Source organism: Sorex araneus, chromosome 3 (genome assembly GCF_027595985.1).
Source record: "Sorex araneus isolate mSorAra2 chromosome 3, mSorAra2.pri, whole genome shotgun sequence".
NCBI classification, from domain to species: Eukaryota; Metazoa; Chordata; class Mammalia; order Eulipotyphla; family Soricidae; genus Sorex; species Sorex araneus.
Window position 1 is genome coordinate 142,279,516 of NC_073304.1, and position 23,169 is coordinate 142,302,684.

General features: G+C 41.5%; 1 protein-coding gene across 3 annotated transcripts in view; it reads right to left on the bottom strand.

Annotated features, from left to right (window-relative positions):
• RALGAPA2 (Ral GTPase activating protein catalytic subunit alpha 2) overlaps positions 1 to 23,169 on the bottom strand; it is a 352,948-nt gene that overhangs the window by 307,347 nt on the left and 22,432 nt on the right. For all 3 annotated transcript variants that reach the window (XM_055131128.1, XM_055131127.1, XM_055131129.1), the window contains exon 2: positions 5,399 to 5,509. In XM_055131128.1, coding sequence (XP_054987103.1) covers positions 5,399 to 5,509 — 111 coding nt within the window. The remainder of the gene's footprint in view (positions 1 to 5,398; positions 5,510 to 23,169) is intronic.

Here is a 23,169-nt window from a genome sequence, read left to right on the forward strand (position 1 = left end):
TGGGTGGGATACTCTTGGTAGTTTGCTGGGCTCTCTGAGAGGGACGGAGGAATCGCACCCGGGTAGGCCTCATGCAAGGAAAACGCCCTACCCGCTCCAGTCCCAACACAACATATAAATAAGTTTTAAAAAGAAAAGAGGAAAGGCAAGTCAATGCCAAATAAGGGTGGGTTAAGGAATTAAGCAATGTAGATATCCGAGTGATGTTCAAGTGAATGGGACAGACTGTGAATTCCTTGTAACTGAGCAAGTATGGCATGGCCAGAATGCAGAGAGCACTTCTAGAGCATGGGCAAACGGGGAGCTGTGCAGTGGGTAAGTTTAGAGAGCACAGAGCGAAGAAGGCAGGAAGGCGGGCCTGAGGCCACCGCACTTGGCTTTAGGAGCAGGGAAATAATGTGAGGGTTAGCAGTTCTGGAGAACCATGGTTTGACAAACATCTGAAAAGCATGACTCCAACTGCTCTTCCAAGGGGGGCTGAAGAAGTGGGGTACACACATGAAAGGGAGATTAGGGAGGATTCTATTTCTGAGGTTACAGCAATAATCAAGGTGCGAATAATGGGAGAAATCATGCCCCTGAGATGAGGGCAATGATTCTGGATATAATCTGAAAGTGAATTTAATATCTAAAATTTGGGCCTGATAAACCTAAAAATTAATTATCCCAAAGTGATTCCACTATTTCTAGTATACATTTCCTTTATCTTTTTGTTTCCTTCCCTGTATTACAATTGAAAAATAAGCTATTCTAAGAGCAAGAAATTTCAAGGTCTCACCATATCTCTATTGAGTCTTCAATATGATTCATTGGAAAAATAGAATTTTTTCCTCCTTCTATCAAGAACTATCTATTTTTCAAGGCTAGAGTATGGCAGGCAAGGCATACTTGCACACGGCCAACCTGGGTTCAATCCCTGGCACTACATTAGATCCCCTGGAACTGCTAAGAATGATTCCTGAGCAGAGAGCAAGGAGTAAACCTTATGCATTTCTGATTTCTGATGTGCCCTACCACCCCATCCCACTCCCCCCACACCTCCCCCAAAAAAAGGAAAAGAAAGAAAAAGGCTATCTCGTTCATCTGAGATTCCATGTGATTACTTTGGCCAACAGACATTAACAAATATGTAGTAACAAGCAAAAGTTTGAAAAGCCTTAACCAGCTGCTGAATTAGAACCACAAGGACCTCAAATGAAGAAAGCAAGCCTGCCTACTGGCAGAGAAGGACCACATGGAAAAGAACTAGTGTGTCCTGGTCAATAGCTTGCCCAGTGCAAGAAGTAATAATGAGACCATCAGCCACTCGCTGATGTCAGAAACATCAAGGTACACAAACCAAAACTACCCAAAAGATCCAGAAAAATGGAAATTAAATTACTGGTTGCTGTTTCATGGCATTCAGTTTTGGTCATGCAATTTGTTAATATTACACAAATTAACTGATACAGTCTTGAGCAGCTGCATTTTTCTGAAAGTGGGGAAAAGGAGGGAAGGCAGACTATTTAAAAACAGGATTTTTAGGTCATTTTTTTTAAATCTAGGGTTTAATTTGTTTTCTTTGCTGTTTTGATTGCACATAATACCATACTTTTATCCATCACACACTTGTGAAATTAAGTAAAATGGAACAGAGCTGAGATATAAGAGCAAACATGAGATCATTCCATATTGAAAATAAATACTAACATACAAAATTATTGTGAGGGGTTTTGTTTGTTTGGGTCTATGCCCAGAATTGCTCATGGGGATACGCCAAGCTCAGAACTTGGAGGTTACTCCTGGCTGTGCTCAGGAGACCATGTTGTTCTGGGGATCAGACCTCCAACATGCAAAACATGTGTTCTATGCCTCTAAGCTACCTCACCAGCCCTGGGAAAACATTTTTAAGTACAAATTTATGTTGAGTTATAAGTCACAGGATAAAATGAAAAGCTATTCCTTAAAAGAAAACAAACTAACCTGGCTGGCATAATAGACCCGTATATAGACCAGACAACTGCCTGGAGGTCAGTGAGCCGTGGGCCAGGTGCCTCTCCAGCGCCTCCTCCCACACTGCTTCCTGCCCGTCAGGCCCCACAGCTAAGGCCACTCTGTACAGAAGCAATCAGGGTCGACATACTGCCTCCACCCAATTCCTCACCTGGCTACATACTTCTGTAACATATCTTCAGTAATTAGTGACAACCTCTTCATTCACTTATTCAATAAAAAAGATTTTTATTGCGATATCAACATGTAGGACACTGTACAGCCACCACCCCCAGAGTGCCAATGTCCCTCCACCACTGCCTCGCCAGCCTACACAACCCTGCAGTTGGCAGTCTTGGTGCTGCTGGCAATATCTCAGGGTTATGTTTTTAATTGGCCATTATATATTCCCCAGTTTTGTTTCTTAATGATCCACATAGGAGTGACCTCATGTTTCTCTCTCTCCTTCTGACTCATATTGCTCTGCAGGACATCCAACTCCTAAATTGTAGCAAAATATACAAGATTGCATAACTTCTTAGTACTGAGGAAGATTCCATTGAATACATATACCACACTCTCTTTATCCGTTCATCTACTGAAGGACCATTGGGTCATTTTCAGACCTTGGCTATTATAAACAGTGCTTCGATACATATAGGTGGTTTTGCATTCCTGGTATATGACAAGGAGTGGATTCTCTGGGTCATATGGAAATTATATCTTTAATATTTTGAGGACTCCACTTAGAATTTCCCATTAAGGCTGAACCAGATAACAGTCCTCCAAATAGAGAATAAGGGTTCCTTTTTCATCACATCCCTTCCAATGCTAAATGTTTCTACTCTTTTTGATACAGGCGATTCTCACTGGTATGAGGAGATAAAGCATTGTTATTTGAATTTTCATTTCCCTGTTGATAGTGATGACGAACACTTTTTAATATGCCTGTAAGCCATCTTCAGTAAGTAACCACTCATAAGTCTCCCCATTTTTTCTTTTGTAGTGTTGTTCTTAAGTTTCATGAATGTTTTGAATATCTTGGATACTCTGATTCATGTAGGCAAATATTGTCCCTGATTCAATAGGGTGTCTTGATTTGAGCCAATAGTTTTTTTCATATTGCAAATACATTTCAGTCTGATATAGTATTATCTGAAACAGTTGTTACTGTTTCCTTTGTCAATAGGATCAAGTTACTGGAGATTCCTCTAAGGTCACTCATGAGCGTTATGTCTCTGTATCCTCAATGTAGTTTATGGATTCTAATCAAGTATCAAGGCCTTTAATCCACTTTGAATTAATCTTAGCATATAAGTTTGAGAAAGGGTCTGGTTCCACTTTTTGCATGTGGCTAACCGGTTTACTCAACACCACTTGTTAAAGAGGCTTTCCTTGCTCCACTTAACGAACCTTGCTCCTTTGTCATCAACTGTCTGTGCATCTGAAGAATTACTTCAGGATTTTTCAATTCTATTCCACTGACAAGTTCCACCTACTGACTTAATAAGCTTCATAGGTTAATGTATTCAGGTATCCCAGGCTGCTAGTTCAAGACACTGAGTTTTGAGAACCACTAATCAGAATATTAAACTAAACAAGGAATTGGGATTGACTCAAAATACACAAAAAAAGTAATAATAATCTGTGTGACTTTAGGTGAGTAATATAAACTCTCTGTTTTTTCAACTTTAAAATGAGGACAACCAAAGAATGAACTAATTTCTCGTATCCCCTTTCAACCTTAAAACTCTGTGATTCTTGACCAGGGAGGGAATTCAAAGGGCTAGATAACATGCTTTGCATGCAAGAGTCCCGGTTTTAATCCCCAGCACTCGTGGTCCTCGGAGCACTGAGCCAAAAGTAGCTCAGTATGTATGTATGTGTGTGTATATATATATATATATACATATATGTATATATATATATACACACACAATATGTAAAATCTTCTGGCTTAATTTTCAAAGAATATTTTATATATGTGGGCATATCATAAACATATACATATGTATCAATAACATGGAAAAACATAAAGGAAAATTTAAAAAACTATTAATAGAAATTGCCTCTGGAGAACAGAGGTGATGGATCTGGACAAAATGGACACTTCACTTTCCATTTCAAATCCTTTATGGAACCTGAATATCTCTTATAGTGTGCATATACCTTTTAAAATAAATTATTCCTTTGGAACTCAGACTTTCTTCTCTCCTCCCTTTGGATTTTGGGTTGCATCCCAATGAACTCAAAGATCACACCTGACAGATTCAGGGACCCTATGGTATACCAAGGATCAAACCTGGGTTGAACCTGGGTCAGCAGAGTGCAAATGCTCTACCCACTATACTGTCACTCTGGGGCCCCAGGACTCAGGTTTTCTTTAGCTTTCTTCTACTTTTCTTCTTTTCAGCTGCTGTTGCTCAATTAACAATTATAAAACTCAAGGGAAACAAAGTTGTCAACCAGGCCATAGTTCAGTAAAGCAGACACTGCTTTAATAAAACCTATCATAAATGAAAAATCCATAGATAGTAAAAACAAGGGACAAGAGGACTGGTCCACAGTAGGAAGCTTGCCACAAAGGGGGGGAGGGGAAGAAGCAGTTAGGACAGAGAAGGGATCACTATGACAATGATAGTTGGAAATGGTCACTGGACAAGAAATGAATGCTGAAAGTAGATAAAGGGATACCTGTACTGCAAACCATAATGTCCAAAAAGAAAGAGAAACAGAGAGAGAGAGAGAGAGAGAGAGAGAGAGAGAGAGAGAGAGGGAGAAAAAGCATACTATAAAGGCAGACTAGGGGGTGGGAGGTGGAAGGAGGGAAAAGGGACACTGGTGGTGGCAAATGTACACTGGTGAAGGGATGGGTGTTGGAACATTGTGTGACTGAAACCCAATCATGTTCAACTTTGTAACTATGTATCTTATGGTAGTTTAATAAAAAAATTTAAATAAAAATAAAATGAATGGATCTATTAAAATGTGCAACAAATTCTAAAACTTTTCATATATCTAAAAAAAATTTGATACATAAAATGTGTAGAAAGTGGAACACTATTTCACTACAAGAAAAGATGAAACCATGCAATTGGCTGTAATGTGGATAGACTAGAGGGTCATCAGGCTGAGTGAAGTCAAACAAAAAGAGTGGTACAAATACAGAATGATGCATCTCAAATGCTGGATATAAAGAGCTTATATCTTAAGTTTATAAGGAAGAGAATAGCAAGAAGACAATGGTAACAGACCCGAGAACTGGACTACAGAACAGTTGTCCAAAAGGATGGGAGTGGACCTGGAGACACTGGTGGAAAAGCGCGAAGACTGTAGTGATGGGTGTATGCTTGAAATCCTATTAGTAAAAGTACTAAAGTGCCTAAATAAAAACTGGCAGGGTGAGAGAGAGTATAGAAATGCTTACCTTTTAATTTCAAACTATTTTCCAGTATTATAAAATTTTCATAGAAGATGAAATATATCTGAGAATAGTTGGTCTCAAAAAACTGCTTAAGATCACTTGAATCCACATTATCTGAAAAGAAAAAAGTCCATTTAGACAATTATAATCCTCTTGTACAATTATCAAAATTCACAAACCACCTCTTGATAAAGGAAAAATTAAAACTAGCTTTACCCCCCAATAAGACAAGACAAAGCAATGAAATGTATCCGATCCACGTATTTCCACCTGAGAGAGCTCCCGGCCGTGCCCGCTGCAGCCCGTTCACAGGCAGAGCTGTGACGGAAACTTACTGACGGTCTCCAACTTCTGAAGCTCAACACTTACACACCGACTACAGGGAGGGTATAGAGTCTGGGGAGGAACAAGATTTTCTGTTTGAAAATAAAGAAACAGAAGTTTGTGGACACTTGAAATAGTTCTTGACACAAGACACAAAGAGGGATTGGACTGTAAATAAATCTGAAAGCATGGGTTTTCCACCTGAAAAGGGTCCAAATTCTCCTTTCCTCCTTATTGTCAAAACTTGCTCTGCATGCAAAGAAAAGGCAACTCCAGATGCACAGCACAAACTGCACACCACCACACACACATTTCTACATGGGCCACTAGTCACTACCTTCCCTCCAACTTCAAATGACCTGCGCCATTCCTGTTTTAATGCACTGGGCCCCATACGCTTGCATTATCTGGAGCAGTATTTCTTTACGTCACAACAATTTTGTAAAACTAGGAGCTGCAGGTATAAAAGGAGGTCTACAGGTAACTCAGCCCAGTGACAATTCCTTCGAGAGTCAAGTTGCCCCAGATACACCTTCCAAAACCCCAGCTATTCCTCACAATCAAGTCAGAGTAGCTGTGCACTGTGGACACTCGGCTTTGAAAATGTTCCTTAGCAAAAAGAGCTTGCCTGCACCATTTACAAGGAAATCTTGATTAAGGTGACTTGACTTTGAAAGACACACTGGTAACCTCAGGTAAATTAAAAACAACTTAAGATTCTACAAGGAGTACCCGAGGGGAAAATAAAGTGTTGTGATTCAATTTCTAGCATAATGGTGTCAATTACTTTGGAGACCCAAATTCTGAAAAGTTGTGAAGATGTTCATTATCATGTTCAATACTATAAAGTTAACAATAATAAATCTGAAGAGTTGCTGTCCTCTGATAACTACAAAGGAATTTAACACAAAAACTGCCCTGGTTGCTTAAAATAAGACATGTAAGGCACTTTTAATATTAAATGAGGCCATGATCCAGAGACTCATAAATAAATCTCAAAAAAGATCAACAAGAAGCAGAGGCTCTTCTAGGCCCCACGCCAGGCTGAGTCATGTCCGGAGGGGCAGGGTAGCCTACCATGTGCCCAAGCAGAGGCCTGAAAACCTCCACACTCCACAACTGCCGCCATGCTCATGGCTCAACTCCACTGCTTGGGAAAAGCCTCTGGATAAATTTCACCCAGAAATTAATCTGTTGAAAAACTCAGGCATGCGGGTTTTGTGACTGTAATCTCCTGGCTTTCAGGGAGGCAGGATGGGCTACCTCCACTCACCTCATTGTACTTCCAGAAGCCCTGGCAGTCACACCCATGAACCACCTTGAGAGCCAAGTAAGCTCATTAACCTGCCATAATCCAGAGATCCAGAAATAAATCCCAAAAGAAATCAACAAGTTACAGCAATGTTCCTGAACTCTGAGCCAGGCAGAGCTGTCCGGAGCAATCTAAGTCACCATCCAGATAAAAACTTAACTCTAGGGGCTGGAGCAATAGCACAGCGGTAGGGCATTTGCCTTGCATGCAGCCGACCTGGGTTCGATTCCCAGCATCCTACATAGTCCCCTGAGCACCACCAGGGGTAACTCCTGAGTGCAGAGCCAGGAGTAACCCATGAGCATCGCCAGGTGTGACCCAAAAAGCAAAGAAAAAAAAAAAAACTTAACTCCAGCTGTATTAACCTGTTTAAAATTTTGAACCTGTTTAAAATTTTGAAGATCCTGGAACAACATCTCCAATTCTACAGCACAAATAAACCAGGAGGAGCACACCACATTGGGTGGGTTGTAAAGCAAAGGGCAACTAATCTCAATTAGCATAATAAAAACACACAAGGCTTAACTTTGTAACATGTTAGCAATCTTTTATACAAGCATTTAACGGTTCCATGATGAAATACAATAATATTCACACACGTTCTTTGAATGAAATCTTAAAAAAAAATCTTTCTCTTTTTATCATTTTTTAGCAAACTATATATAACAAGCAATGTAAAATAAGTTATCCAGGACCTGCTGTAGGGGCGGCTTGAGGGATGGTTGGGAAAACTGGAAGTAATGGTGGCGGGAAGATGCAATGGTGGTGGGGTTGGTGCTGGAATATTGAATATAATAAATCATCATGAACAACTTTATAAAAAAAACAATAAAACATGCAAATTTTTTAAAAAAGTAAAATAAATCACGGTATACTTCCTGCTCTAAAATAAAACAGAACAGAGCAGTTAAAATTTCTCATAATAAAAGAATTTACAGGTGGAAAAGCAGACAGCAGTGAAACCCTGTGACTGTAGAGTTCTTTGAGGATGGAGTGACAGTACCGGGGTTAAGGATAGCATGTTGCTCGCATGAAGCCAACTCTGGGTGGATTCCTTGGACCACATGGTCCCCTAGGCATCACGAGATGTACCCCCAGAACTCCAAGCACCACCAGCTATGGACTGGCGGCTCCTCAGTACTGCTGGGATGGTCCCAGTTATCCCCAGCACTGCGAGCCTGAGAAGCACTATGTCCTACTATGCTCACATCAAGCCACTGGCCCAACCAACAGAGAACCATTAGGAGGAGCCTCTGGGTCTTATGAACAGTGCTTGGGAGGTCCTCCCCCCGCTACAAAACTATGATTACTATAGGCTACAGAGCCATGCCAAAGAATCTGTGAATGCCTCCTGCAGAATTTCCCAGTTCCTAGAATGGATTCACTTGTTTTCCAGCCACACAAACTGCCAGCCCTCTCTTGTTTCCTCTGCAGCACACTCCCTGGCTCCCACACCCCCACAGACTGCTCAGGCAGCCCAGCCACAGGAGACGACAGCAATGCCACTGCCACCATACTCCTCCTCTTCCCGTCACCAAGCGTGTTCCACTCTAGTCTTCGTGGGGAAAGCCTGACTCAGTTCTGATGAGTGATCTGCCTACCCCCACAGAATTCCCAGCTAGTTCATCTCAAGTATTTTATGTCCCCTACATCTAGCACAATATTTAGTTCAAGTTTTCTTGAATTAATTAACAGGATGACAACAAAGCTGCAATTCTGTGTTAATTAAGCCAGAGCCCAAGTGTGAACCACTAATGTGGCACTGCTGCCCGCTCATGGGCATTACAGGGAGGAAACACAATGACAGGAGGATGACCACAATAATCAGAGCGAGACCACGGGAAAGAACTGGCCTAACCCTCTGCACATACCTGCAGCTACCATGAAGAAATTTCAGATCTCTACTGGGGCTTCTTTTGATTTCTAAATCGTGCCCTAAAGCTCCTCTCTTCCACCAGTTCTCCACTAAGCCTTCACCTCTGCTTCAAGCTCTATTCTCATATATTACTGGCCTCTGGATTTCTCAAGGGGATCTAAAGGGGTTCTCAAATTAAACAAACCTAAATGGAATTACTGTTCTTCCCTCAGGCCTTCATCTCAGTGAGACACAGTACCCCCTACCCAAATATTTCAGCCAAACCCAGACATCATCCCCAGAGTTCTTGATTCTGCACTGCCCGATAGGTCACCCTACTGAATCCCACTCTTAATCTCCGCAGACCAGTCTGGCCTGTATCACCCAGGTGACAGCGGCACTGCCTGAGTTTCCTTCTGACAGCCCTTTCCAAAGTACGGTCAACAAGAAACAAAAATCATAATATAAATCAAATCTTATCAAGTTTCTTTACTGGAAACCTTCCAACACCCTCCAGTAGTATTTAAAAGAAAAGCAAAACATGGTCTGAGTAATACCCAAGGACAATAGAAACAAGGACCAGGAGGGACTGGTCCATGGTTGGAAGCTGGCCTCAAATGATGGGAAGGACAGTGGGGATAGAGAAGCGGCCAACATGACAATGACAGTAGGAAATGTCCACTCTGAATAAGAACGCTGCTGAAAGTAGGTAAAGGAACAAACATGATAACCTTTTCTGATGGTGGGAAATGTGCACTGGTGGAGGGATGAGTGTTAGGACATTGTATGACTGAAACCCAATTAGGAACACTCTGTAACTGTATATCTCACAGTGATTCAATTAAAAAAAAAAAAAGCCAAGCACTTCACCAAGCCCAGCAAAGCTCTGCACAACTGCCCTTGCTGAGCACTAACCTTAGTCTTTTTGCCCTATAACTCCAGCTGTTGTGGCTTCTCCCTGTTCCCCAAGTGTATTCCCAGTCTCAGGGGGCTCTGCTCTGATGCCCACAGCCTCAGATCTTCATATGGCTAGTGCCTTCTCAGCCTTCAAAACCAGGATCATACATTAACGCCTCAAAGAAATGGAAAAGTGCTCCCTGTGCATGACATCCCATTTATCCTACCACCTGTCTTCTTCAAACCCTCAAGCCACCTGAAAACAAAGTGAAACTAAAAGCACAACATCTATAGAGTGTTTTTAAGATGGGAGGAGTCTCCTTTGGTTTGGGAGTCCTTGTCAATGATTGTCCCCTCAGCACTTCAGGATTAGTGTAAACTATCTCACGTACACCAACGCCTACTCAATGACCGCATGCCCACTGGCATGGGAGCTACACCAGGAGAGGAATGCCGCATGCATACAGCATGTGACCAGCTGAGGAACAGTCTCAGGCCCAAGGGGCACAACAACAAATGGCTGATAAATAAGGAATAAATATCAAACATTTTATAGCTCTAATTTTATAGCTCTAGAATCCTAGATGATTCCTTGATTTGTCTTATTCTCAAAAAATAAAATTTGGGGGCTGAAGCAATAGCACAGTGCTTAGGGCGTTTGCCTTGCATGAGGCTGACCCGGGTTCGATTCCCAGCATCCCATATGGTCCCCTGAGCACTGCAAGGGGTAATTCCTGAGTGCAGAGCCAGGAGTGACCCCTGTGAATTGCCGGGTGTGACAAAAAAGCAAAAATAAATAAAATAAAATTCACCAGATGGATTTCCATAAAGCATACACAGCAACAGGTACTGGCACTAAAACTTAGCATTCTATTAAAAGAAACACAAGAAAGTACCAAAAGGTTGCTTTCTAATAAGACTAACTTCAAGAAACATAAAAATCCAGTAGAAAATCATGACCACAAACTTCGTTTGGAAAGACATTCATCACCCAATTATTCAAACATTTATGTTTAAGATATTAGCAGTATCAAACATTTTTATATTTAAGTCCCTAAACATGCCAACTAATCCCATGTCAAATGGTGGGGAGTTCAAAGAGCTAAGACCTAGACTAAATTGTACAGAGGTAAATAAACCAGTAAAAAGGCAACATCACCAAAGTTGATGCAGAGCAAGGGAGAGAAGAAACAGTATTACTTGGAAAAACTGGAATATAAATAATGTCCTATGTATATCTCAAGCTTTATTATTTAAAAAACATTGTCATGACTTTATTTTGATCTTCACCCCAAACCCATGAGATGGAGGGGGAGGTGTAATCAAGATTTGAAACAAAGAACAAAAATTTAAAAAATAAAGCCCTTAGGTTCAGGATCTGTATTCTGGGGCAGAACTTTCCCAACCAGTCTTCCAACTCAAACCTGGGCCATGGAAAGGTCGTGAAAAGAAGTGGGAATAAATCAAAACCAGAAATAGAAATTGGGTCAGGAATATAAATAAATAAGTCATCACCTTGGGGATCAGCAAAAGAGCCAGATTTTAAAAAAGCACAGTAAGAGGCAGGAGCGGAGTGAGTGCACTGACCGTAAGATACCCTCCTACACACCCCAGAAGGTGCTGCCTAAACCTCACACACTCACAGCAACCAACGGGCAGAGGTGACGATTTTAAGTGTTTGGCATGGACATATGCCACCTTACTATAATCATAAAACTCATGAAGATGTGTTCAAATTAGCCACCGGGAAGCAATTAGCAGGTAGCTTTATAGTTAGAAGTTATTTCTAAATTTAAAACTTTATTTTGAATTTATTCAAAGCAAGTAAACAGTTTTATTTTACCATTATGCCTCAAAATTCATCTTCTACCTACCCACAATGAAAACCTACCCTCATCCTTTATCCAGCTACATCTCTTGGTAATTATCTTTCCACACCTAGGCACGAGTCAATAGCAACAGCTGAGGGCAAAACCCTTTGATGTAGACCTGGATTCAAGCCCAGAAGCTTCAAAACCTCAGATAAGTGATATAAACATTCCCTGCCTCAATTTCCTCATCTGAGAAATGGGCCTAACAATGGTGTCTACTTCATAAGACCACTGTGATGATAATATAAGCATATGCACAATGCTTAGAAAACTCAGTCAGCAGTCTTTAAATGTTATTTGTTTTATAATTACTTAGCTCCTGGCAAGGGCCATCTCACCAGGTGGGAATAACTCAGCTTCACCTACTTGTTCTGAAAACCACAATACTCAATGACTCGTGAAACTCACACACTAAATGAGACCATCCCTTATTAAATGGCCTTGATCCCGACACAGCAATAAACACTACCAACAACTATACCTATAAAATCAGTTGGATCATCCCTCTGTTTCCTCCTACAGATAATCCCTTCAAATAGCAATTCTACTTTTTTGTTTAATTTTTTGAAGAATTTAACAGTTTCCCCAAAACCTGCTGAAGCAGATCCCTGGAAAGTATCAAAGGGAAAAGTTATCCCAGTGGGTACGACCACTGGAGGGAAATGCTCAGTTCAGCATCTCCCTAGAAGAATGGCCTCCCTCTGTCCCCAACCCAGCACTCCCCTCTTCTCCCTCCCCCTCCCTCTCCAAAGCTCAGGCATAGCAGGCCGAAGTCCTACCCCCATACCAGATGTAGACCAAGGCCATTTACAGTCCTGTTCAAATTCAGACAATGACTCCGGAAGCTGTGATGCTCAGATCACAGGCTAGTGCAAGGGAAGGGGTAAGTAAAACACAAAAATAACTGCAAGAATTACCAAAACTTATTTTAGAAAAAATGAAAACAAGGAAAATAAATCAGACACAACACAGAAAATGTTGACAGGAATGAATGTCATTAGTGATGCATCATTTCTTCCTTTATTTTCCCGCTCTCTGAGGATCAGAGAGAAGCTGTTAGGATCACCTCAGTGCATTGGGGATTAAGCCCACAGTCTCACGATTTTCCTGGGCAATAATGTATCAAGTATTAAACAGCAAATATGAGACTGCTGATTTCACCTTTAAAAACCTTCCAGTTTACACATCTTTCCCTGCTTGTGGTACTTTGTAAAAATGCCACAAATCATTTCTTCCCTTCATGCACACCTTTGAATAATGCCCACCTAAAGTGATTTGGGGTAATCCTCCTGACTTGCTCTGGCCAATATGCTGGTTAGTATGAACAGCAGTTCCCAGGAGAGTATCAGGCAGCTAGCTGGTCCAAAGTAAATGAGGAAACTCAAACAACAGTTCAGTTCACACAGAACCTAAACCCAACAGGCTGTGCAACTAAACTGTTCCAGTTAATGTGAGCCACAAATGAAGAAAAACAAATGCTTATCAGTCCTATGTAAGCACTATGATATGAGAAGGTTTTTTATGCAGAATTATTGTGGAAATGTTGTTTCTGGACAAACTTACCGGAAGGCAGTTTCACTGACCAGCACGCTCTTGAAGAGCTATTCCCCCAAGGCACTCGCTGAAGAAGGAAAACAAACACAATGCACCCACATAACAAAGGCTTCCTATTGCTAGAAACTCTCCACCAACCATGGCACATGCTCACCAGAACAGGCTCAGACTCGGGCTCCTTCTCCTGGCTGAGCCTCCTGCACGACACTGACGAGGCCAGGTAAAGGACTGGGGCTCACCTGGTGAGGCAATAAAGGCTACACAGTGAAACTCTCTGAAGCTTCAGCAGGTAATCTTGCACTAAGACAGTAGGTATGCTGGTCCTGCTCCAGGGATTAACGTATATTTTTATCATCACAATGGTAAAGAGAAATTTACATCTTAAATGCATCTCTATACAGACCTGAACTATCTCCTGAGTTGATGATAAGCAAATACTAACCCTTTGTGAGTGCAAGCATGCTAAGCAAATGAAAGGCTCCAGACACCGTGCATGAGACTCCAAACATGGATCTTGTCAAAGATAAAAGGTCTAAAAATAGACAATAAATAGAAAAGTGGGTCTACTCCTTATGCAAAGCCAGTATGCAGGTAAGAACACCCCTTACATACCCTGCCCCACCAGCAAAGTCATTGCCAGAATTTCTGCAAAACTTTGAGAACCAGCAGAACAAAGTACATTCCACATAAATACTTTTCTAATACCAAAAGATCTTTCAAAAATGCTCTCAAGAGCCATGTTTTCAATCCAACTTCACTTTTAGAATAAATAACATTGAGATAGTTGACTTAGAATTACTCCTAGTCATCCAGAAATTAAGCAGTAATATACTATAAATAGAACCATTCGTCCACATGACCCCACCCCACCAGAGTGATGGCAGGTCCTCCCCTTGCTCCTTGAAGGACATCCAGTCACCCTCCCTACATCCTCATCACATGTCCTCCATACACGCTTCCAAATAGACCAGAATCAAGAAGGACACTCTGTAAATATGTAAATAGAAGCAATCACAGGTTGCCCCAGGCATATACCAGGGATGTCTCCTTGGATCTGGCATTTGAGTTTCCATTCATCTCCCTGGAAACCCAAGTCTACCACAGGACACTCATCCTTGAGAGTCACCTCCCTATAGCTCTGGGTATCACTGTATCACTGTCATCCCGTTGTTCACTGATTTGCTCGAGCGGGCACCAGTAACATCTCCATTCATCCTCGCCCTGAGATTTTGGCAGCCGCTCTTTACTCATTCTTCCCATTGGTGCCTCATTGCAGGCTCTTTCAGGGTAAGCGGAATGAGACCCATCATTGTTACTGTACTTGGCATATTGAATACTCCACGGGGAGCTTGCCAGGCTCTGCTGAAGACAAGTACAATAGCTCTGGGTATCATCTAATTTAATCCAGGTTTCCTAATCACAAACTTCTATTCACCATATCCAATAAAGTTCACGAAGTTCCGTTCCCACCACCGTATCTCTACAGGTTCTCTTCCTCATCTGGGTCCACCTGAACCTGGAAATCAATGAGAACACTGCAAAGTATAAATTCTTACCGGACTGCCTGCAGGGAAGCAGAAGCACTACCCTAAACCTATGAATTCGATGTCTTCCTAGCTCCCCACAGCAGGACCTGGAACATTCTTTGCCCCTCCTCCCCCCCCACACACACAAAATACTTCTTTGCTCTTCCCCCATCAGTCTGTACACTAAGTAGCCCACTGACCCAAATCTTTCATTCTCCCGAGCATGCCCTCTGAAACATTTCAGGCTCTTGCTCACTGTCTTTTCATAGCTAGAAGTGATTTCAACATGTACTTAAATAACACCTGACTTCCTCATTTCTAATGAGGTGAGTTATCCTTCACCACCTTTTCATCACTTGTGCCCATGTCATAGTTTAACCCATGTCACTGCTGATAATAGCCTCCCAATTCCAAAACCTCGGTTTCAAGCAATCCACTCTCCAGGACTATCACGTGTTACCATTTCTGCTCACACCTTTTGAAAACAAAATTTTAAGAACTCTCCAACCCTTTTGAGCCCTTGAAAATGATCCTCCTCAAGTCCTCACTTCCTTTACTCCAAATTTGGGATCCACAACCCATCTTGTTAGTCTGACCTTTCATTGTCCATGAGTCCGCCAATCCCTCCCCTCCCATCATACTTACTCAACAAAACGTGTGAGTCAGTTTTTATCTTGACTCTATTGAAAATATTTGAGCACAAGCCATGTGTAAGACACAAGAGATTTTAAAATAGGCTTTTTTTTTTTTTATTTTTGGGTCACACCCGGAGATGCACAGGGGTTACTCCTGGCTCTGCACTCAGGAATTACCCCTGGCGGTGCTCAGGGGACCATATGGGATGCTGGGAATCGAACCCGGGTCAGCCGTGTGCAAGGCAAACGCCCTACCTGCTGTGCTATCACTCCAGCCCCTGAAATAGGCTTTTAAATATTGGTTTTACGTAAAAATTAGTATTGTACCATGTGCATAAGTTCACTCAAAACAGATTAATGACATGAACTTGAGACCCAAAATAACAAAAATATATGGAAGAAAACATAGAAAGAAGGCTCAGCTTGGATCTCTAATATGACAAGTCCCCCCAACAACACTTGTGACTTCAAGCAACACATCAAGTGTAACCCCTAAGTACCACCAGGTGTAGAAGGAAGAAAGGAAGGAAAGAAGGAAGGAAGGAAGATGAGCAAAAGAAAACTGAGACAAGGGACTTCATAACATTAGCTTTGGTGACATCTTCAATTCTATTTCATTGGCAAGAAACCTAAAACCAAAACTAGACAAACGGGATTTCGTTGAACTAAAAAAAAAAAAAAGAAAACTACAGAGAAATAGAAACGATCCACCATTTTAAAACAAAAGACCATCTAACTGAAAGGAGAAAATACTCACTCTTCATACCTCTGACAACAAACTAACATCTAAGATATATAAACAACTCAAAAGATTTAATAAAAGAACAAACACTCCACCCCAAAATGAGGAGAACTAAACAGATATTCAACTAGAGAAGACAAACAGACGGAGAACAGCACACAGAAGAAGAAAATGACCTTGTTTTCACCCAGGGAAATGCAAGTCTGTATGCCAGGAATAAACACAAGAGGGTGTGCATAGAAAAATGAATCCTCAAGCCTGGAGAAACAGCTCCATACAGAACACAGATGATGACTCTGCACAACAAAAGAACCCTCACACACTGTGGGTAGAAATGTAAATTGTTCCAGCCACTATAACAACCAATATGGAAATTTCTCAAAAGAGAGAGGGGGGGGAGAGGGAGGGGAGGGAGGGAGGGAGGGGGGGAGGAAGGGAGGGAGGAAGGAAGGAAGGAAGGAAGGAAGGAAGGAAGGAAGGAAGGAAGGAAGGAAGGAAGGAAGGAAGGAAGGGAGGGAGGGAGGGAGGGAGGGAGGGAGGTGATTCTGTTCCTGAATATCTATTCAAAGACAAAAATACTCAGGGCTGGAGTGATAGCACAGCGGGTAGGGCGTTTGCCTTGCACACGGCCGACCCGGGTTCAAATCCCAGCATCCCATATGGTCCCCTGAGCACCTCCAGGGGTGATTCCTGAGTGCATGAGCCAGGAGTGATCCCTGTGCATTGCTGGGTGTGACCCAAAAAAGCAAATATATATATATATATATATATATATATATATGTGTGTGTATATATATGTATATATATATGTATATATATATATATATATACTCAAAAATATATAAGCACACAATGTTCACCGTATATTTGTAAAGTCAGGATTTGGAAATAACCCAAGTCTTCAATAACAGACGAGTGGAAAAAGAAGACAGACGAGTGGAAAAAGAAGCTGTGTGATGTGTGTGTGTGTGGTGGTGTGGGGTGTGTATGTGTATGTGGGGTGTGTGTGTGTGTGTGTGTGTGTGTGTGTGTGTGTGCAAGAGAATAACACTCAGCAATTAGAAATGAGGAAATCTTGCCTTTTGCTACAACATAGATGGGCCTGTGGTGAGAGTACCATGCATGCAAAGTAAGTCAGAAGAAGTCAAGCAGCAGAGGTTCTCACTCGGATATGATTTACAGAGAAAGAAAACCAGGAAAGTTACTAAAGTAAAAAGAAACTTTAAAACTCCAATAATAAAACTGACATTACAAGATTACAGGAGGGTGGGGTGAGTGGCCTCACTGCAGCGGCTTCCTGTGGGTTAATGCTCTATGGTGGAGGTAACTGGCATTTTGATAACAGCGTCACTTGGTAATACTGAGCCCTAAACCACATGAACTTTTATAGTCATAAATCAATATTGCCTTAATAAAATCAAGTTGAAAAAACTGTGCCGTATATATGTAACATATAACGCAATAAACAGTTGATACTCCATGCACACCGAGTACCCGGACCCTCAGCCTAGCCTTCCCCATCAAAAGCACCTCACACTGCGATCAATTTGCAGTCTTCTTTTAGGACCAACAGCTGATATACACAACCAAGCACCAACAGAAGGTAAAGGAGACTAGAATTCTAAACATAAATTTCTGGAAGAATTTTAAGACCTAAAGAATATATTCCTACTGGCAGAAAATGAAATGTATTCATGTTTTAGTTTCATTGACAATCATTTACACACATTACTAAGTACATATTAGCTAACTATTTTAGTTTAAAAAATTTCTTCCTAAACACACACACACATAAATATATTATTCCAACTAATAAATTCACAGACATTCTCTCAAGTATTTAAACTAAAAAGTGAAAGCGGTTTAAATTAGACACTGTTGGTTTCCCTGCCCTCCCCACAATAGACTCTCCTCCTCCTAACTTACAAAATTTCCATTTGTTCAGAGCTTATTCTCTTCAAAGAAGTCTCTTCAGGTAGGGCCAGTCCGAGAGGGTAGCATCTGAAGTTGCTAAGCCAACTATGATAACATGCGCCTTCCAGTGATTTGTTTAGGCAGGCACAAATCAATGGCCCAATGCTAGTCAAAAAGAAATTGGGTAAAGTCTGATAATTATGTCTGGAAGAGATTGTTTCTTAAAAGGCCAAATTTAAAATACCACCCTCCCCCCCACACACACACACAAACACTTGTCCCTTCCTCTGGTTACAGTCCTAGCTGGGCACAAAGCTTGAGTGGCTACAGGCATTTTGCCATCTTGAGGGCAAACCTGCCACACTAAGGACATTAAGGACAGGAGAAGTAGGAAGGTGGAAAGAGCGTGGACTGTTGATGTCACTGAACTGCTGGTTTGTGTAGCTGATTCCAGGGCAGCCCCAGCTTAGTATTGCATTTTTTGCAAGAGAAAAATAAGTCCTTGTCATGTGTATCTTACTTGGGTTTTCTGTTACCTACAATAGTTTTAAAAGTCCTTACAAATATTGAAAATCTGACAGATCAGAAGTATCAGTACAAATGAAAAGGTCATAAAAGTAACATTCATGGGGGAGTCACCAGCCCCAACAGAGCCCCATCACATAAAAACTTCCAGAACCCAATGGCCGTCATGCTCACAGTCAACCTCCGCAGGCTCGGATGAGCCTCATTCATGAGTGAATCTGCAGAAAAACTCAGGTCTATGAGCTTTGTGACCGCAATATCCATAGGCTCCCATGCAGTCGGGAATGGGAGACCTTCCCCATCTCCCTGTGATTCCAGCAGCCTGGCAGTCACGTCCACAAACTGTTTCTGGTGCCATGAAAGCTAATAAAGCCCCTGATCCTGAGACTCACACATAAAACTTGGAAGAGAGCAACAAGCTACAGAGATGCCTCCAGGCCCCAGTTAAAAACTTAACTTCAGCTGTATCAACCTATTTAAAATTTTAGAATATCCTAAAGCGACATCTCATACTCGATACCATTGATATACCAGGAGTAGCACACCACATTGGATGGGGTGTAAAGTAGAAAGCAACTGATCTCAATTTAAAAAATTATATTATGTGTGTATATATATATATATATATATGTGTGTGTGTGTGTGTGTAGATAGATAGATAGATAGATAGATAGATAGATAGATAGATAGATAGATAGATAGATAGATAGATAGAGACAGACAGATAGATCACAAGATCACAAAGTTTGTGATCTTGGATTCTGGGCTCAACGGGACCTGAGAGCAGAGATCCTCTGCCTGTTTCTCCCAGTCTCCAGTGACTCGGGGATCATACCCATAAGCCACCTCCTGCCGGTGCCAGATAATCTCCTCATCGCCACCGTCCAGAACTCATGGCTGCTTCTCCTGGAAAGGAGCATAAAATGAGGCCCCCATAACCATGCCACCAGACTCTGCACCAGAGGTTGTTTACACTGGGGTACTCCAGAGGGGGCCGGGTGAGAGCCCTCCCTGCCCCAAGGGACCCAGCCCCAGCAGCCAACCCAACTGCCACCATGCTCCAGGCCACTTTCCACATGCTTGGGCTGAGCCTCATGAATGAGTGAACATATTCCTGGACCACGCAGCCACAAAGTGGCCATGCAACCCATCATCATAGAGGGAAATAAATATATATGCCTCTGAGAGCCCGGCAAGCTACCGAGAGTATCCCGCCTGCACAGCAGAGCCTGGCAAGCTCTCCGTGGCATATTCGATATGCCAAAAACAGTAACAATAACAGGTCTCATTCCCCTGACACTGAAAGAAGCCTCCAATTGGAAAAGACAAGTAAGGAGAGGCTGCTAAAATCTCAGGGGCAGGATGAATGAAGACATTACTGGTGCCTGCTTAAGTAAATCGATTAACAACGGGATGACAATGATACAGTGACAGTGATATATATATGTGTATATATATATATATATATATATAAATACACAAGGCTCAACCTATAACAACATGCCAGTAAATTTCTTATACAAGGACTCAATGGCTCTAGCCTGAGATATAACAATCTTCACACAATTTCTTCTGAGGAAACTGATCATTTTTAGCAGATAATTCATAACAAGCAATATAAAATAAATTATTTAGGGCCTACAATTGGGGTAAGCTTCGGTGGTGGGTAGGAAATTAAAAATATTGGTGGTGGGAAGGTGTAATGGTGGTAGGACAGGTTTTGGGATATTGATTGTAATAAATTATTGTGAACAACTTTATAAACATAAAATTAAAAATAAAAGTTACATTCATTTTCCTGCATTTTCTAAAATGTATCAGTTTTATTTCCTTATAGATAAACTAGATACACTAAAATAGATAAACTAAAAGGTAAAACTCTAGAAATCAGAAAGATGCTAAGATTTTGTTATCTAGACAGGTACTTTGTGTGTAAAAGTAATTAGACAAGAAATATAAGTATACTGTAAACATCCAGTGCTAAGGGTTAAAAAAAAGCAGCTATTTTTAAACATACTGATAAACATTTCATATTGTTTTGTGAAACTCTGTTAACAGATAGATAGCAAGTACCAATATAATGAAAGAGTCTATATATCAATGAAATACAATATTCAATCAAATATATAAATCAAAAATTTATTCCTTAGGAGTCAAGTTTCAGATTTATTTTGCATCTTCTTATTGTATTAAAGCATCATGATCTACAAAGTTATTTGTAACTGCATTTTAGACAATGTTCTAGCACCATCCCACCACTAGTATCAACTTCGCTCCCCTCTCACCACCCTGGCCAAGCCTGCCACCTTGAAAAGCACATTTTTAAGTTTAGTTGTTAAAATTTGGATCTCTTTTTTCCAGTGTTGTTGACTCTATGGTTTGGATACTTCGCTATGCCACTCCCTTACACCACTATAGCATCAAAATCCCCTTGGCCTGTGCCTCCTGCTGACTCAGGTCTGTTTCTTCCCCCACTGCCACCCCCAATTTCTTCCCTTCTCTGTCCTTCTCCCCATACACTGGGTCCAAGGGTGTAACACTGCATTTCTTCATCCAGTTATTCTATATACCACACATAAGTGAGATCATCCTGTGTCTCCCTTTTCCTTCTGGCTTGCTTCATTTAAGATGGTATCTTGCAGTTCTACTCATGTTGTAACAAACAAATACATAATTTCATCGTTCCTTATAGCTGTGTAGTATTCCACTGTGTATATGTACCACATCTTCATAACCCACTCACCTACTGTTGGACACCTAAGTTGATTTCTTACCTTACTCTTGCACTAAGTGCTGCAATGAATAATGGTGTGCATATGTTCTTTGAATAAATGTCTTTATGTCCTGGGAATAGATACCCAGAAGCAGAATTCTGGATTTTATGGCAGCTCAATTCTTAGTTTACTGAGACATCTCCTTATCGTTTTTCACAAAGGTTGAACAGATAACATTCCCACCAGCAGTGGATGAGAATTCCTTTTTCACCATAATCCTGCCAACAGACTGTTACCATTTTTTTTTAATATGTGCTATTCTCAGAGTTGTGTGAGATGCCTCTTTCCCCCAGTTCATGAGACAGGCTTCCAACTTGGGGCAATATTCCTGGCCCTTGTGTCTACTGTCCTTGGGTGTCAGTCTCATGTTATGTTATTTTATACTCCACAAATGAGTGCAGTCCTTTTATGTCTGTTCCTCTCTTTCTGACTTATTTCACTTAGCATGATACTCTCCATGTCTAACCATTTATAAGCAAATTTCATTCATCTCTCGTTAAGAGCTGCATAGTATTCCATTGTGTAGATGTACGAAAGTTTCTTTAACCAGTTGTCTGTTCTAGGGCACTTGGGTTGTTTCCAGATTCTGCCTATTGTGACCAGTGCTGCAATGAACATACAGGTGCAGATGTCATTTCTACTGTGCTTTTTTGCACCCTCAGGATGTATTCTCAGAAGTGGTATTGTAGGGTCATATGAGAGCTCAATTTCTAGTTTTTGAAGGAATGCCCATTTGGTTTTCCAAAAAGGCTGGACCAGTTGGCATTCCCACCAACATTGAAAGAGTGTCCCTTTTTCCCCACATCCACGTGATTGCTTTTGTTCTTTTGAATGTGGGCCAGTCTCTGTGATGTGAGATGATATCTCATGTTGTTTTGATTTGCATCTCTCTGATGATTAGCAATGTAGAGCATTTTTTCATGTGCCTTTGGGCAATCTGTATTTGTTTTTTGTGGAAGCTTCTGTTCATTTCTTTTCCCCATTTTTTGATGGGGTTGGAGGTTTTTTTCTTGTACAATTCCCACCAATGGCCAACATCCAGAGACGATAAAACCAAGCTCCTGGACTGGCTGTCTTTCCTGGGGCCCCTCGGAGGGGGTGGGCCTCAATTTCTCTCCCTGCCCCAAGCAGAACTCCCATGGCTGAAGACCTCTGGAGCCTAGCCACAGCCATGCTCAAGGTCCCTCTCTACACATTCGGACGAGCCTCATGCATGAAGGAACCAGCAGAGGAACCCAGGTGGTTGGAGCCCAGGGCTGAGATCTCTGAGCCTGCTAGGATCAGGACTGGGCCTCTTCCACCTAGAACCCCATTTTCCAGTAGCTAGGCGGTCACACCCAGAAACTGTTCCTGGGGCTGTGTAATCCCATCAAAGGCCAACATCTAGAGACTATAAAACCAAGCTCCTGGAAGGGACATCTTATAGCCTAGTTCTCATGGGAGAGCCTCGCAAACTCCCCATAGTGTATTCATATGCCAAAACCAGTAACAATGATGGGTCTCATTCCCCTGACCCTGAAAGTGCCTCCAATGCGGCACCATTGGAAAGGACAAGTAAAGAGAGGCTTCTAAAATCTCAGGGCTAGGATGAATGGAGACATTACTCAGACCGCTCGAGAAATTCAAAGATCAACAGGATAATGATGATGATGATGACAATTCTACTAGTGACTTATATATCTTGGATATTAATCCCTTATCAGATGGGTATTGGGTAAATATTCTTTCCCATTCCATGGACTCTCTCTGTATTTTGGTCACTGTCCCATTTGTTTGCTTTCACTTGCATGGTCAGTGTTGTTTCATCCTTAAAGATGCTTTTAGCTTCAATGTCATGGAGAGTTC